Source organism: Botrytis byssoidea, assembly GCF_014898295.1.
Source record: "Botrytis byssoidea strain MUCL 94 chromosome Unknown BBYS_035, whole genome shotgun sequence".
In the NCBI taxonomy this organism is placed as follows: Eukaryota; Fungi; Ascomycota; class Leotiomycetes; order Helotiales; family Sclerotiniaceae; genus Botrytis; species Botrytis byssoidea.
Genome location: NW_024065876.1, coordinates 23,977 through 41,544, shown reverse-complemented (window position 1 = coordinate 41,544; position 17,568 = coordinate 23,977). Strand labels below are relative to the sequence as shown.

The following is a 17,568-nucleotide window of genomic DNA, read 5'->3' as shown; positions in this document are numbered from 1 at the left end:
GATGGCACAGAGATGTCAGTTCATGCTCACATGAGTGCTAGGAAGTCCTTTCACTTGGTTGTTGTTTATAAGATCTCAATGTGTTGACTGTCACCTAGCATACCATGAGAATACGTTCGACAGAAACGCCCGGTGCATCAACGTGGGAAGTAAGGCAGAGCCAACTTGGTTTCCGGCAGATCATTTGAAAATTGTTGAATGGCAAATCGTTAAGAAGAATTTACCAGAGCCTTATGTTGCTGCTATGATTGATGCCACCAAGCGTCCTCACCAGAGTAAAGATGCTATCAAGGAGACGGGATTGGCAGAATTGGGCTTCCTTGAGAAGAGCCCCTTCTACAAGGTGAGAAGAGTATTGCATATATTACAGGGGCTTATTATTTTAGTGTCTATTCACTAACCTCGTCCACTGAAACTAGACATTTGGAATTATACCAGACACAAACTTTGTCGAGATCAAAGCGGGGGCCCTTGCGGCACCGATATTACTTCTTAGTGGGGCCGACTGGGTTCCGGCTCTGGACGGTGCCTGGGAAATGAAATTCAAGCAATACCGGAAACCGGGTATTGAAAACACGACTCTTTACTTTCTGTCGTTGAGACGTGATGAATTTCTAGAGCAGCATGAGATGGAAGAAGCTACTCATACTTTAGCTAGGTCTCTAGAGCAATTCGGACTTGATCAGGTTAAGGAACGCGTCTTTTGTCAAGCAATAGTTCCCGAAGAAAAAGTAGACTCCGCGGTTCATCGCCAAACCTGCCCTGAAACTTTCGAAAAAGCCCTAGGATCTGTCTTTAGAAGCACTAGAAAAGTACCCTTGATTATGGTTGTGCTCCCAGAACGAAATGGCAAGCTATATCCAGAGATCAAGAGATGGGGAGATTGTGTTAAGGGCATTCCGACAGTTTGCGTGGTGGAAAGAAACCTTTCGGGAGGAGGGGACCGCGCTAGATGCGGTAATATCAGGTGTGTCAGAATATCCCACATTTCCAGCATGAAGATCTACTAACAATGATCGAATAGCTTGAAGTTCAATCTCAAATTGGGAGGCATCAATCAAGAAGTGAGCAATGGATATGGGACAAAGTCCAAGACTATGATTGTTGGAGCAGATGTCACACATCCTGGCAACGAGGAAGGATGTCCTTCCATAGCTGCTATGGTGGCTATCGACGATGACAGCCGATTCCAATATCTTGGCTCTGCACGAATTCAGGAAGGAAAACAAGAGGTACGTATATCTGTTCAATTTATGTCTTTTGCGTTGCTAATATATGCTCCTGAAGTGTATTTCGGACCTTCGGGGAATGATGAAAGAAAGGCTTCTCGCCTGGGCCAAACGTGTTCCCAAAGATGAATGGGCACTTGGTGGAGTATATTCACAGATTCTTCCCAACCACATTATTTTCTACCGAGACGGAGTGAGCGAGAGCCAGTTTGGCATGGTTCAACATCACGAAAAGCAGCAAATTTTTGACGGATGCTCTGACGCATACACGGAATTGAAACTGGATAAGTCCATACAAACCAACGCCTTTCCAAGAGTAGCCAAGCGTGAGAAATGGAAACCTAAACTCACCCTTATCGTTGCAATCAAGCGAAATCATGCCAGATTTTACCCTTTGGTTTTGGAACCTGGTGATCCAAATTTGGGTGCTGGAACTATCATCGATTCGGTAGTTGTGACACCAAATCACTTTAGCTTCTACTTGCAGAGCCATTGCAGTCCACTCGGTACGGCTAAAAGTACTCAGTACGTTGTGATTTACGATGATCAAAATTACAAGACAGAACCAAAGGAAATTATGAATATCGTGAGTTTCCTATTGATTTTGAGACCCACACCACTATATGCAGTAACTGATTGTACACAGACTAACAAGCTTTGCTACACCGGGGCTCACGCTTCCAAAGCTCTCTCTGTCTGTACACCAGCTCGCTACGCAGATATGCTGTGCGATCGCGTGAGATGCTATTTGAAGCCTGTATTGGAGGGTTACCGTGATAAGAGCAGCACGGATGATGTGGATGGAACACAAAGGACAGCTGTTTATGAAGAAAACAAGCTCGTTTGGAAGCCAAATACTTCAGACATCCTACCAGATGGGTGGAAACATCCTTGGCATCCATCGATCGGCAATGTTATGTTTTATCTCTGATGTGGAAGGCTTTCTACAATACAGATTCGGACAGAAAGTGGCGTTTGGGTCTAGATGCTGGCGTTCATGCATGATTTTCATCCCGACGTGGCGAAATCTTGATTAATACTTTTGGCATAAAATTAGAATGAATATGAGACATTTTTTCGGGATGGAGAAACATAAAGTAGTAAGCACAAGTTCCATTGGCTCAGAAACAATGTGTCACGTAGCTCAACAGAAAATTAAGCGAGCTCAGGATCCCCCTTGCTCCACCCGAGAAAAGCCAATTCCCCATGAGTCGACATATCACATTCTCGCATGCCAAACATACAAAAAAGCAAAATTTCAGCCTTAAATCCAAGCTGAGCCTCAAGTACCCAAAGTCAAAAGTCCCACTTAATAGCTTGACGTCTTCATCAAATCCTATAGCAACGTTCACAATGTCAATTCTCAACACCAATGCCGTATTTTTACTCTCCCTCGCGATCCAGTACCTAGTTTTCATTGCTTTCATAACCACATGCGCAATGGCCGTCACTGGATCCGATCAAACATGGTTCGTAACACCCCGATTCCAAACCCTGAAAACCTAAAATAACATCTCTCTCTAGGTCCATTGTAATATCTCTATGTCTTCTGTGTTTATCATACCTAGTACCTACCATGCAGCAAATCATGAAAATCTTCCACTATCAGCGCGGAAATTATCAGTTCTTTCCAAGAGAGAAGCGAAAAGCTACCCAAAGCACACTTCTACAGGGAATGATCTGGAGGGAAATTCCGAAATGGATCAGTGCTGGATGCATTTTATATTTGATATGCATGATCGATACGAAGAGACTTGATCAATTAACTATGCCTTATTATGTTGCAATGTGTATGGAGATAGGGATCCTTGTATGCGGATGTGTGACTGATGTTGTGGGACTGTGGATGCTTCATTCGGAGGGGATTGAAATATTCGGGAGAAGTTACGGCGGTGGTGTAAGAGAGATATCTATGCCACTTTCACAATCATCATTCTTATCGTCCTCATCGGTCAATCCGCAAACACATCCCCATTCCTCGCTAAGAGACTCTCGAATGTCGTTCCTGTCTTCTTCATCGGTGTCATCGAGATCTTCGACCCTCGCCGATCAAAGCTCTTTGAATACAGACTTTAGAGCCGGAAATAAAGATTTGGAGAAATAAAACGAATTGATATCTCGCATAGACCAGAGGATTGATAAGTGGCAGAGCTTTTTCAGAGGATGTATGTACAAATATAATTTGCACTGAGGAATGGTCAAGAAGTTTGTATAATTTACGCCAATGGAGAAGGTTCAATTCACTCAAGCACCGTGTAAAAATTAAACTCGAGATCAGATAGCGATCAATTAACCCAACAATATATGACTCAAGTGCCAGCCGCTTCAGTCTTACACCTTTTCTTATGTTCTTTCCAGTCTGCTTTTTGACACGCCGGACCACAATAACTCACTCCTCTACACCTCGAACACTTCTTGTGAGCCGTGTCTCCATGTGGGATATCGCCACATTTCTTACATCCTCTGGAGTCAACTATACCGAGTTGATTAATCAACTTCTCTGTTAATTCATCTATGCTAGAGTTTGACGACGTCGAAATTGAAACATTTCCTTTCTCACACACATCATATTCTTCCTGCGAATAATGAGCTTCAACATAATCCACCGTCGATAACGGCATAAGAGCAATTCTTGTCGCATATCTACTAAGTGTTTCCCACCCTGCAATCTGCGGAAAGCCTTCTGCATCTCTTCCTTCTCCGCAAATGCAGATTGCTGACTGATTTGATTCAGTGTATGAGGATACTGAGCCATATTGACGGTATTTGCATCCTGTACCGTGATCCCAGCCTTTTCGACATGCTTCTATGGTAGCTGGAAGCATTCGTCTCATTAGTTGCTCGTCTACGTCTCTCATGCTGTAGGAAATTGGCTGAGTGGTTCTGTGAGCTAGTAGTTTCTCGATTATAGGAGTAATTGTGGAGGATTCGTCTGTTAGCGGAAGGAAATATGCATCCAGAACAACCGAGCTCTGATCAATATTATGTCGCAAAGCCGAAACAAAGATGATCATCGAGGTTCTACGTGGATCACCAGAATCAAACAGAAACGTCTGCTTCCGGCCCAGAGAAGATGGTTGAACAAAAGAAACCGCCATATTATGGATGTAGATTTTAATCGAGAATAGAGCAGGAACATCTTCTTGCTGTCTATTATCAGATCTGCGCCAGTACGAGCGTTCTCGTGCGCATAACATGCTATGCATAAGATTTGAAATCCATTCTCCGGTTTCGCGACCAGTACCAGATATGATTGGCTGCTGGTTCATGTTTACTTTGGGAAGTGTGAGTGGGTCAGCGTCTGAGCCATTTAACACAACTGGAAATGGATTCAGTGTGTAACCTGTATTATCTAAAGCTAAACTTGGCTTAGCAACCAGTGTTTTCAGCTTGTTTGAAGGATCAATTATCGCTTTGTGGAGTGTGATCGGATATGGGAATTGGAACTGACCGATTTCAAAGCCGTTGAATCTTTCGGAAATGGTGCAAGGAGATATTTGGCGGACTCTGATGGTACTTTCGGTTTCCAAATGCTCAAAGTCCTTTTGAATTTCCAGGGTCTCAACTGAAAGACCGTCTCTTATTCGGACAAAGCAAGGCTTTTTAGAGGCAGAAGATGTGTGCAAATTGACTGCATGATCTGTTGCAAAAGGTCGCAATCTTACCCCCGGAGGCTCTCTTAGAATCAAAACGTTATCTTCATCAAGGCTGTAGCTACATATAACCCCGCTGTACATATAGCCTGCACTCAATCTTTTGCTCAAACATGCTAACTCTATTCGTGTGGATTCTCTGGACTCTATCATCAATAACAAGGAGGGTACAGCACATGTCACAATTAAGTCCGATGTTCCCTTCAAGCCCTGTTGATCTTCAATGACATCGTAAGCATCGTTATCTTCAGCTAGTTGGACCGGACTACCAAAAAAGCACTGAAGAGACACGAAGATGGCCTGGGTCTTACTTTCCGTATGCCGGATATTGATCTGTAGCCCAGCCATGGCATACTCGTCATCTATCTTCAATGCCTCAAGAGTCTCGTGTGGAACGCTCAGAGAGATCCATACCAGAAGAGGACATTTATTGTGATCAAGCAAGTCCACATCAGCTTCTTCATTTCGAGAACTCAACGGTCCATCTTTGAAATAATTCTGGCTTGCGAGCATGATTTGAGGAGGTATTTCCAGTAAAGAGGGCCGAGAACAAATACCCAGTTGGTAAAAGTGTAAAGACAACTCGAGGAGTTGGAGACCACCGACACGCAGCCAATCCTGCTTTTCGATATATCCAAGAAGACAGTCCCCAAAAGTTGACAGCTGATCATTCCTGACACAACCTTTCGCTAGACAAACGAGAGCGGAAAAACCTAGGCGAGTGTACCTTAGACAATGTATTTCTTTTACGGTAGTTGGAGATATGGACTCAATTTCAAACATCTTCAGGTAGAGCTTGAAGAAGAAAAGGGCAAGTTCATGCGGTTCGAAAACCAATTCTCTACCGCCTGGATTGTCTAGGTTTGGGTATCTCCACTCAACTCGCATATGATAACTCTCACTATTATTTCGATTCACTGAAAATTGTCGTTGGGCATCTAGTCCAACGGCATACGTGGTAAATCCGAATAAGTGACCGGATGGTGCCAGCCCCAGAAGCAGCGAGAAGGTTGTGATATCGCAACACAGAATATGAGATAGGATTTCGACTGAATCTTTAGTATACAAAGACAGCGTCTCAGTAAACAAGACTGAGGTTGTCTTGCGAGACAATAATGGCGATATAGCGGGCAGCAGATTCAGAATGCCAAGGGGATCAGCTAAATTATTGGTGTCGATGACGTCAAACGTACGAATGCCGCTTGTCGTACCAGGGTCGTCTAGAGTCAGTGGAGTTGAACGCCATGCCGTGGTGAATAGACTGAGCAGTTTAGCCTCTGGTGTTAAATTACCTCCCAAGCTTTGCAGTGCATAAGACAATCTCAAAGCATCGCCACAATAGAGTCGTATAGCTATTCCTTTCTCACGAACCCATTCCCCAAAACTTGCGCACCACTCCTGAAATTGATCCTTGGCCAATTTCACAACAACTTCTGCCAATTCCTCCTGGGAAGAATTCGAATTATCGAAGGCGCTTGCCAGGCGAAAGCCCAAAAGAGGATCCGAGCTTGAAGAGATCGCAAACACGTTTCCTGCAGAGGTGAGTGCCATCAGCGGATTCACAAGTTGGCCGTCTTCTTCCAAAGCTTCCACATCATGCGAGTTCCCCGCGATTACACCATGGTCCCAGAATCCATCGAAAGCATCGACAACTGTTTGGATGGCACTTTCCCAATTCCCACCTGCTGAACGAAGAGCAGATGCATACTGTTTCCGGCCACAGAAATCCTGGATCGCGATATCCCTATTCGTAAAATATTGCTCTCGCATGGTTGAATTGACCTCTGACTTAAATTTTGTTTCGAAGTGATCTCGTTCCTTAGAATCTGATCTAAGATTTGCGACCTCGAGGTACTGAGACCACATTTCTCGAACTTGATCCAATGTGTCCCGGTTCACGAAGAAGATCGATGCTCCATAGCTTGAAGATGACCATACTTCTAAGTTCGCCGATTGTTGAAGAAGTTTGTGAACCTGTTTCTGTAGCACGGCATTGTCGGTGTTAGTTATGTAGAAATGGTAAAATATATTCCAGGTTGATGCGTAGGGTTCGTTGTCGATGATGAGCGAAAAAAGGAGAATATTGCGCGCTATATGGAAGGTCCATTAATGGGTGAAGCTAAAAGGAAAACCGATGACGGAGGCTGTCTTACCCAGAATTGCACTTTCTGAGTCGCAACACATGAACTCCCATTTTATCGCTTCATCTATAGAATAGAGCATTAGTAATTGTGTCTCCTATGAATCAAATATTGAGGTCACATGCTGCCTCACCTTTATTGCACCACAGAGTAAACAATAAGTTTCTCGGATCACCGCAACCTAGCAACAATAACCTTACCGCATCATCCTTCTCGCAAGCAGGGCGCCGAGACTGCAACAAATTGATTGCAGGAGTATTTCCAAATGGATAGAAGAACGATTTCACGTTGAATCTAGTCGGTCCTAGCATTTTGAGGAGTTGTCAGATCGTGGAAGAGGAGCAATGGAGGGAGAAGCAGTATCTTGTGAAGTAGGGAAAGTCAGTTTTAAGTCAACCAACCGAATCGCCGAGTTATTTGTTCTCTCAACCAGAAATTCCTACACAAGAAGCTTGTGCCCATGGGAAGATATTGAATCAATTTATATGCTTTTACATTCCTGCTGAATGAATGGGCCAAGGAGGTGGTTTCATAACATGTGTTCTAGTGAATTGAGACAACGCCACAATGAGATGCACAAAGATAAATCAAATAATAGAATTCACTTGAATCTATCAAATGAATTTTCCTTGGACGACATGGTCTAAGATCTTCATTGCATAGAACAGCCATGGAAAGCTCGCAAACAAAACAATGGAAGTCCTTACCCGCATGTGAAAACATCCCTAGTAGTTATCAAGCATGGCCTTTTAAATATTACTTTGTATCCTGTCATAAGCATAATAGTGTTTGTTTCATTGCTGAGTTGCAGCATCTTTTTTGACCATTCGAGGCACACTGATTTTCTTGGAGAAGATGTGACTTTCACATATCTCTAAACTCTGCTTGTTTCTTCAGACTTGTCTGCTCCCTTTGTTTGAATGTTTGAGCAGTCAATACCCATTCGAAAACAGCATATTTCTGAGATAGGATACAATCGGATATTGAAACTTTCAAAAAATACCCAAGCAATTTATGATCGCTCAGCAGTGATTTCCAGATTTGTCGATGCAGTTTTGCGGTCAAACGCAGGCAGGTCAGATTCGAGAGGCATGCCCAGTCGGATGTATATCAAGTTAAATCCCCGAGTCATAGATAGATCTACACAGTTTTTGAAAGTATATAGGCGCCTAATAGTCAAGTGACATTCGTGAGAGTGAAGACCGGTCTAGACAATCGGTGAGACAATCAGTTCGCTGTAATCGTTCCATTCACACAAGTAACCCCCATGCCCTCCACACCTTCCAACCCCGTACATATTTCTCCCGCCGCAGTCCCATTCTAAATTCCCATTAGTAACAAAGAACATTCGCAAATGTTTGTAGTTGACTTACTGCAGTGGTCAAATCAATGCCCTTAAAGTGGAAGTCCTCGCAATGAGCGCTATCATGACAAAGTAGATACAACCCATTCCTTGGCGATTCATCTATGCACCATTAACCTACAAATTTCCTATGCACTGAAATTTGACTTCTCAAAAAGATCAAAGCGGGAAGACTCACCAGTAGTAGCATACCAACACGGGTCACTCACACAGCTCGCATCCCCAACCACTGCCGCCACACTCCCATTAATTCCCTCCCATGTAAACCCCTTCGCAAAAGCCGCAATGCTAGTATCTGTCCCGCTTGGAATACCCTTCTCTTGATCATAATAATCCTCAATAAAATGGATTGGGTAGCTAACATTCTTCACCTCGATATTTCTCCACGTCACATTACTCACATTACACGTTGTACCTATCTTTCCCTTGAATCTTGCTGCCATCAGACTGTCATAAATATACGCATTTTCAAACGTGTAATTACCGCCTGTGCCTGAAGCGCAAGAGACAGAGAGCCCGTGCGTGCCGGAGGCGATGACGTTGCGCATTGTGACGTTTGTGGCTGGCGGCGAGACGTTGATCACATCATCACCGTTGTGAATTTCGAACCCGTCGATTAGGACATTAGACGCAGAGAGGTCAATTCCATCTATTCGTTTACTTAGTATCTCATATTCTGACGAATTATGATCAAATGACCATGAAAGGCAGAGATACATACCAGTGTTAAAGGGAAATCCATCATTACTCCTAGCATCAATGAAGGTATTCGTCATCTCGACATTACTCCCCCCTATGGAGAACACCCACGCCACAGGGTTAAGAATCTTAAGATTACGAATAACAAGATCACTTCCAAAAGCATCAGCGAAAGCTTGTCGATAAAAGCAGGGGAGGAAAGGCAAAAACTCAAACATACGTAACCGTAAAACCAAACCAATGCGGCCGTCCTCCTTGCACCGAGTCCCACGGACTACTCCACCAATTCTCCCCATGCGCCAAAAACCAACCACCATCTTCCTTCTCACTGCCCTCAAAGGTGACATTGGTCCCCTTAAGCGTAATCCATCTTCCGGGATAAATACGTGTATTATTAACCACCAGCTGTACCGCCGTCACATTCTCACTCAAACTGATATTGCCCTCAAACGAGAACTTTACACTCGTAAGGTTCTTGAAACTGAGGGGTGTGAGTAGATTATACGTGACGTTTTGTTCGAAAAGAATTGTCGAGTTTGGACCACAGAGATTGACAGCTGTCGTGATACCCGGTGCGTCGTCGATCAAGGGGGAGGAGTTATAGGGCATGGAACATAGTTTTGCCGAAGAGAGGGGGAAGGAGAGAAGCGAGATGGTGAGAAAATCGTGTAACTTCATGTTTGACGAGATACTGGACAGCTCCTGGCTTGCAATACAAATATCGAATTCAATGTTTTATAGATCGTATTATGAATATTTTAGGACTTTTTAAATGCCGCATTGAAATTGCCTATAGGGTAAACGCATGCGGAACATTCGGGGAATTTGCAGTTTCGCTAACCCTGGTGAACTCAATCAAATGTTCCTATCGTGCTCACTAATCAAATCTTTAGCTTTAAAATTTAATTTGACATCCGAAGTTGCGAGGTTCCACGTTGATCTGTAATTTCATTTGTAAGAAAAAGGGGCGAACCAAGGGAATAAGGGTTGAAAGTCACTGATGGCTGGCCTGCATGACTGTGCATATTAATCCACAAATCGGATGATTGCCCGTGGGGGCATCGACGATGTAATCATTAATTCAAAAAACGGGTATGATGGGCGATCACCCCTTCCAGGAACTCAATTTTGGCAATATCTCAAGTACTGCCACAAATATGAATTAAAGTTCAAAGATGCCGAGGAGTTGTGCACCCTGTGAAATTCATTAATCTTTAAATGTACATGCTGGTTGGCAGTGTGTTGCAGTAAAGACCATTGCCTGAAATTTTCAAAAATTTGTCTCGGCAATTAATCGCGACTAATAACAAGCCCCTTTTCTTCCGCAAATACAATCTTTCTCTTCCCGTAATAGATTGGGTGAACGCCGTATCATGCCTTTCAAATGCTAAATTTTAAAACCTTTCTTGTATTTGATATGGTGATTGAAATTTATGCGGACAGACCCCTCTTCTCACTCTCTGAGAAGAAAATGACCATTCTCCATAACTTCTTCACCAGAACTTCTGCTTCCTCATCCAATGCCTGTAAGAATGTTAGTAAATGCATAGAATGATACACGAGATAAAGCAAAAGATAATTACGTACCCCCTCCAGTTGCTCCACCAATTCTTGTGGCTTCCCCTTAGTCCTAACATGCTCTTCAACAACTTCCACAAGTAACTGTTCCTGCACTCCCAGATATTCCACAATCTTCTTTTCAACGAATGGTCTCAACTTCTCCACGATCACAGAATCATCCACAAAGTCCCACTTGACATCCCATGCCCAGAGTCCCTCTTTCTCTGTAGGTATCTCTTGTGCAAGTTGTCGAACCGCCTGATCACGTTCTTCGTCAGAAAGGCCAGCTGCTGCTGTCGAAGGATCGAATTTGATTGGGATGAGTGTGCGTTTCGATGTATTATCAGCTTCTTCCTCATCTTCAAGGAGACCTTCAACTTCAGCGACAGTGCGACGAGGTGGAGCTGCCTTTTGGGCTTTCTGAGCTGCAGCTCCAAGGGACAATTTGAAGGGCTGTTGAGCCATGCGAGAGGATCTCGTTTCGAGTTCTTCAGCTTGACGGTCGAGGAATGAGTCTGCCAATCCTCTAGCTTGCTCTTTATCTGACGTCTCGCGGCGTCTCTCATGTTGTTCCGCAATTCTATCTCTCTCATCGGCAGCAGCTTCTCGTTGAACATAGATTGCACGATTTCGAACCCAGAGACTTCTGTCAACATAATATGGATCAGTTTTGCGAGCAGCCTCGGCATCGTCGTCCCATTCCTTGAGCCTTGCAGCCATCTTTTGTTTCAGATCATCCGCATTCGCAACATCCTCGTCTTCACGTTCTTTTTCTCGTTGAACGGCTGCTGTGCGAGATTTTTCACGATTAAGCCAGCGTCTTTCTTGGTCGAGATATTGCTTCTCAAGTTCTGCCTCTTTTTTCGACTTTCTTCGTCGCTCGAGTTCCTCATCGCTAGCATCACTGTCTTCGTCCTCGCGGTTATAATAATTGTCACCGCCGGATCCACCATTGATACTACTGCCATTAACAAATTTAACGCCAGTTTGATAGTCTCGTGGTATTTGTTGGCCTTGAAATTTAGGACCCGAAGGTGCATTAGGTACACCTCTAGGGCCAAGAGGTATGTTATTCGAGCCAGCAGAAGGCCCACTGGGAATTTTTGGCCCAGGTGAAGCAAGGCGTGAAGGTCGGGGTGCACCGTTTCTTTGCCTTTCTAATGCCTCCATCTCCTCCTCGCGCTTGAGACGTTCAAGGTCTCGTCTGTTACTTCTATCCCTGAAAGCAGCAATTTCCTGTGCAACCGTTTCTCTCATTTCAGCTGGGATATCCGAAAGTTCATCGTCGACTGCCAATGGAATGTTAACAACTTCAACGTTGTCACCCCCATTTGCATCTTGCATAGCAATATCCTCTGGAGTCTCTTCAGCCTTGACGAACATGGGTGGGTGAAATAACTCGTAAAGTACCGCCTTCAACCCAATTCTAGCTGCATCAAGACGTGTTTGGTCACCTGCAGCATCATCAGCTCTTGAAGCCTGATGATTCTCCAAATAGTTCAGAGAATTATCATCCACAAAGACCAGTAGTTTGCTCTTTTCCACTTCATCCTCCCCATCCTTCTTAGTGCCATCAAAGGGTGGTTGTTTCTTGGTTGGAATTTCAATATCCTTCAAAATTTCTACAGCCGTAGCCAAACTCTCCGCGTCGTCATACTGCGCAAATCCGAAACTACACTCCTTCCCAGCCCCATCAATAGCCCTATCCCATCTGCGTAATCTACCTGCCGAGCTCAGAATCCGCTCGATTCCCTCGTCACCGCCAGCCCCTTCCGTAATGCCGCCAACAAATATAGTTCTTACGATCTCTTCCTTCGTAGGCGGCACTAAAGACATGATACTTTCTCTCATCGATGCCATTCTCTGTGCATTCTGGGTATACGCGGTAGCTCTATCCGACCCTCCTCCAGACATAGGGTCTATTCCGGAACCATTGGCTGAAACTGGCGTATTGGATTTCGCAGGACCGGTACCTAATCTAATGACAGGCGCGCTGAAGTTGATATTCGGCATGTTAGTCGGAGGTTGAAAACTAGCTGGAATTCCGCCGGGTCGTGAAGGCTGTGGATTGTTGACTTGTTGTAAACCAGGGGGAGGAGCTGTACCTGGCGCAGACATGCCTGGTGGAGGTCCTATTCATCACTTATATTAGCTGCACAAATCGATACTCTATTCATCAAGAGTTTCTTACCCATTCCCGGAGGTGGCCCCATACCAGGCGCAGTCCCATTTTGGCCTGGGAATCCACCAAATCCTGGAGGTCTACCATAAGGCGACGCTGGATGGATAAACATCCATTAGCAAATGATGAAAGACGAGGAAGATTCATAGCCATTGATTATCTTACCACCATAGGGATTATACGACATAATTATCAAAGCCTTGAGAGTTTAATCTAGCAATTTGAGTATCTGAAAATTTGTGACTGAAATTGATAAAGAAAAAGAGGAATTGAAGCTGGCGCATCAATGTTTCTTTTGCGATACAGTGTAATATTTACTTCACAGCTCAAATCCCGAGTATCCAAAATTCGTAGCGCACAGACAATATAAATTTCTTAGCGCGTCACCCCAAAAAAGTTCATCGGCCCCGGTATCAACGACATCTCTATTGACGACCTCTCAATTTAACCATTGTAGGTCTAATTCTTCTCGCAGACCCTCAGTTACTTATCTAATATTCATATAGTATCATGGAGTTAAGACGTATTGGATCGGCCGCATTTCGGTCGAGCACAAGAGATGCACCACTCGCCCAACTATTACAGTCTAGTAGGCAGAATGTAATTAGGACTCCCATAGCTCATCGGGCACTTTCTACAACTTCACGAGCATACGCATCAGATTCAGAACCCACTACCCGAGCGCCTTTTACTCCAGGAACATCTACATCCTCGCCTTCACCTTCAATCCGAGAAGCTTCTAATGGCTCAACCACATCCCCGCCCACTCCAAAAGAAGATACCCTCGAATCGCTAGGCACGCAATCTATCAGCCAGACCCTTAGTTGGATAAAACCAGAGCACCGTAACGCTCCTTCGCACTTCAAATCTTCCTCTGCCCAATTAGAGAAGCGAACCAACACTCCTAGAACCTATCAATCGCCCGAATTAAAATCCTCCAGTCTTCTCAGCCGATTGAGTAATCCCACCATTTCTAATCCCTCGAGCAACTTGGCACGCTCCCCTGGAATGTCTACACAATTTGCAGGAATGCAAGTTCCCAATAAGAAGACTGGGGTGACAGGAAGTCATGAGGATTTCATGCATGAAGTTGCCTCAATGGTAAACCCAATTCAACCTCCTCGAACTGAAATGCGTCTCTCGCCCCGAACTGGTCGAACGGTGGATATAAAGTCTAATATAGATTTATCGCGGGGTATCCGAATGTTGGAGGCCTCGTGTGCATTGAACAAAGTACGCCATGACCAAACACACCAGAGGTTTCACGAAAGAGGTGGTATGAAAAGGAAGAGACTACGTCGACAAAGGTGGAGAAACAACTTTATGGAGGGGTTCAAGGGCATTGTGGGCAGAGTGAAGCAGTTAAAGAATCAAGGGTGGTAAAAATCTTACGAATGGGGATGCGAGGGCAGAGGTATGGCCTACTCGCACATACTTTGCAATCAGAGGTCATAAGAAGTACTCGTGTATTGCAGAGAGAGTCTATGAAATGCGTTAGACTTCATCATTATGTATATTACTGTAGAGAAGTAACAAAAAACTGTGGAAAACGCAGATATGAAAGTCGAATGATTACAAAACTTCCAAAATGCGCAGATGAATATACTGGCACCTATCAATATGAACTATAGCTTCAATGTCAGCCGAACTCGTGTACCTAGGTTATCTCGGTGTTTAAAGGGAATTTAAACATGAGGTCTGTAGGACGTAATGTTTTTTTCGACTATGTGAGCAAGACATACACGCATGTCCTCATTAGACTCCATGCCATGCCCTCCTCAAAGCTCACTAAACGTAGTACGAATGTCTCCCCTATCTCGTTTAAGCCAAAGGCTTCGAGCCCACAGGCAGATCAGCGGCAGATCACTGGCACAGACACACACTCCTCTGGTTTGCCACCAAAACCATGTGATTTTTCAAAATCCAGTATTAAACCATGCAGTCTCGCAGTCAGTATTTTTACATCGAGATTGAATCGAACCAATCAAGAGTTTATAATTAATCATTGATTAATTATTTTTGTACCTTTGAAATGATTGTGGCTGCTACTTGAAGCTCGAGCTACTATCAGCCACCAGAAAATCATGCGCCACACAGCCACAGGTTCATTCGGAGTCAGCTATCAATATCTAAGATGAATTCGAAAATGGAACCACAACCTAATGTTTTATTTCTAGAATCCGGATGATGTTACCGGTACTTAGAGCACCTATCATCACTCATATTCTTATCAAATCCCTTCTTTCCTTGTAAAGCTGGCAGGCCATCTCAAGTTCTCAACCGAGTTCATGGAGTCTATCTGCCATTCTGTTGTATCAAGCATTGCCGACCGACCTGCTTTCAGAAAGGTACATCTTCTACTCTCCAGTTGAGCCAATAATATATAGCAATGCCGGTTCGCATGCGAACATGTCATCCTTAGAAGCATTTCTTTATTCATGATCCATCCATCCACTCACTTGTTCTATCCACTTCGACCACCAGACTCGAAGAGCCAGCAATGCGGTTTGAACAATGCAAATTCAAACAAAGAAATGGCTTCCAATGGTGATTAGCTCGTCCTGCTTACTTAAATCAATCCTCCGAAGCTGAAAAATCTATCAACTTGCTCAAATCTGATTACAAAACTCAATCTACAGATCTACAAATGCTAAAGTCGACTATTCTGTACATGAACACTCCCACAGAATCTCAGATTCAATATTGAAAATTTCAAGTTTTGATAGCCCGTCGGATGGATCTCCTGAGCCTACCATCTAATCACATCCGAAGTCGCCCCCCGTGCTTGTCATCGGAGGAAACTCCGTTTCCGCGATGATATCGAGTTTCCACAAATAACCAAACCCTCAGACAGCCACATCAAATCAGAATTGCGCCCTTTCCAAATATCAAATTGATTCGGATGAAATAATCTTCCATCATTCTCAGACACACCATGATGAAATCCAATGTGAAATAACTCGCTGATTCGAAATTTGAAATTCCAAATCGCTATATTCTGACTGACTATCCCTCTTTCCTCGTAGCTTTCCTTGTGCATACTTCAGCTGAACTCGCAGGACCACTTGACATTTCAACCTAATAATGGCTCACGTCGCTCGCGTCCTATCAAAGTTTCAACTTTCAGGAGCCTATCTCCGATTAATTCTCCGATCCCATCTCGCCGGACCTTCTGACCCACTCTCATCGTGATTGCTTTATACTGATACTTCCCCAATCTACTGTATGGCAGTGCATAATATTGCTTAAGCTGAGTTTGCTTAAGGCCTGCAGCCCGGGACTGCACTTGCCTTCACCGCGCTACCCAGCAATTGGTGACTAGCCGTTGTGCCCAACAGAATTTCCGGATAAATGAAGTTTCCTGGAATCCCACTCCACTGACAGTTACAGCTAGAAATACTCTGCAATTGACGACAGGACATCTAATTCACGGTCGCATCGCATGTAATACTACCAATCTATACTCGGCAACATCAGGCGACTTTGACAAAAACAGATACCATGTATGTGCGTCACTTCCGCCAGTACCATAGTAGCAAGTGCGCATACACTCATACCCTTGACCTACGATCAACCCACAATCCCCGTTCTACGAAACTTTTCCTCGTATGTACGAAATTCTATAAACGCGACAGGCCATTTATACGCTGTACTGAAGTATCAAGATCTAATCAATACTGTAACTTGAAATTTAAAGTTTAGTCACCATGTGCCCCTATCTTATCTGAAAGACTTAATAGATGTCTTAATGATAGTGTGTATTTACAGGGCCACATGGAGCTTTATAACATCATGACAAGCTACAGAATCGCGAAAGGATCAGCTCTTGGGACTTAAGAAATGTACAAGAGGAATGCTATGGTCCAGGCTCGTCAGTAGACTAATTTGAAGATTCAGGCGCTAGCTGCCAAAACTGTGAAGCAGAGCATTCCTCGTTGTATTCTACAGTTCCAGAACATTGAACTTGGGAATCGCGCATGTTCTGTCGCCTATGCTGTATCCTATGCTCGAGGATACTGATTTGGGGTAGCTACAGCCTCATATACTGCCATGCTGGTCATTTTAGTCAAACGGGATGGCCGTATAAATAACAGTAATAATTTCGAGGCGCTTAAGTTTTCCTTTCCGTGTCAATATACATACTCGCCGTTCACAGACGCAGTTCAGGACGAACAAGGTATCTGTATGTTTAGTCGCTCGATGATCCAACAACGGAGGCGGGTTCAGCTCCGAAGCTCATTGTTTGCCTGCCGCAACATCACTCAATGTACTTTCAGTAACATTATGTAATATTGTCGCTCTGTACAAGATCAATAAGTTTCTCTTCTCGGTGATATATGCAGTCTTCGTCTTGCATGATACGATCGTGATAATGACGAGGTTATATTGAGATACTTACTGGAACACGCCCCTAGAAAATTGGAGATATCTTAAAATAACGACTTTTGAAATAGTCCACGTTGCGAACCGCATCGAAGTTTCTAGACTCAAATTAGCCTCTCTGGATGTTCCGTTCAGTTTCATCGGACTCGCTATAATTTGTATTATCTGGAACTAGTCGCATAGTGTCTACCGTCCATCTAATCAACGATTATCTCCAGAACAAGCTAGAAAACAGCTGTTAGCTTTCAATCTTGCGGCGTTTAGCCATTGTTTAAGCGCCATCAGTGGTAAATGTACCTCCTCTGGCTGTTTATGCCAATCTTCCTGTAGTCACCAGTATTGAGATAATACTGGCAAT

The 17,568-nt window shown here is 44.0% G+C and overlaps 5 protein-coding genes across 5 annotated transcripts; 2 read left to right on the top strand and 3 right to left on the bottom strand.

Annotated features, from left to right (window-relative positions):
- Position 1: 1 nt before the first annotated feature.
- EAE97_011247 (uncharacterized protein) lies at positions 2 to 2,160 on the top strand (the record flags this gene model as incomplete). Its single annotated transcript, XM_038881762.1, has 6 exons — positions 2 to 14; positions 99 to 343; positions 420 to 967; positions 1,025 to 1,232; positions 1,288 to 1,815; positions 1,876 to 2,160. 6 exons carry the CDS (start codon positions 2 to 4, stop codon positions 2,158 to 2,160), a joined length of 1,827 nt encoding a protein of 608 aa, XP_038727340.1.
- Positions 2,161 to 3,538: 1,378 nt separating this feature from the next.
- EAE97_011246 (uncharacterized protein) lies at positions 3,539 to 7,334 on the bottom strand (the record flags this gene model as incomplete). The annotated part of the gene is made up of 3 exons (XM_038881761.1): positions 3,539 to 6,972; positions 7,036 to 7,089; positions 7,157 to 7,334. 3 exons carry the CDS (start codon positions 7,332 to 7,334, stop codon positions 3,539 to 3,541), a joined length of 3,666 nt encoding a protein of 1,221 aa, XP_038727339.1.
- A 916-nt stretch (positions 7,335 to 8,250) lies between these two features.
- On the bottom strand, positions 8,251 to 9,763 carry EAE97_011245 (uncharacterized protein; the record flags this gene model as incomplete). Its single annotated transcript, XM_038881760.1, has 5 exons — positions 8,251 to 8,343; positions 8,397 to 8,488; positions 8,565 to 9,035; positions 9,108 to 9,238; positions 9,306 to 9,763. 5 exons carry the CDS (start codon positions 9,761 to 9,763, stop codon positions 8,251 to 8,253), a joined length of 1,245 nt encoding a protein of 414 aa, XP_038727338.1.
- A 753-nt stretch (positions 9,764 to 10,516) lies between these two features.
- On the bottom strand, positions 10,517 to 13,014 carry EAE97_011244 (uncharacterized protein; the record flags this gene model as incomplete). Its single annotated transcript, XM_038881759.1, has 4 exons — positions 10,517 to 10,609; positions 10,673 to 12,777; positions 12,837 to 12,923; positions 12,993 to 13,014. 4 exons carry the CDS (start codon positions 13,012 to 13,014, stop codon positions 10,517 to 10,519), a joined length of 2,307 nt encoding a protein of 768 aa, XP_038727337.1.
- Positions 13,015 to 13,337: 323 nt separating this feature from the next.
- EAE97_011243 (uncharacterized protein) lies at positions 13,338 to 14,210 on the top strand (the record flags this gene model as incomplete). The annotated part of the gene is made up of 1 exon (XM_038881758.1): positions 13,338 to 14,210. One exon carries the CDS (start codon positions 13,338 to 13,340, stop codon positions 14,208 to 14,210), a length of 873 nt encoding a protein of 290 aa, XP_038727336.1.
- Positions 14,211 to 17,568: the final 3,358 nt, after the last annotated feature.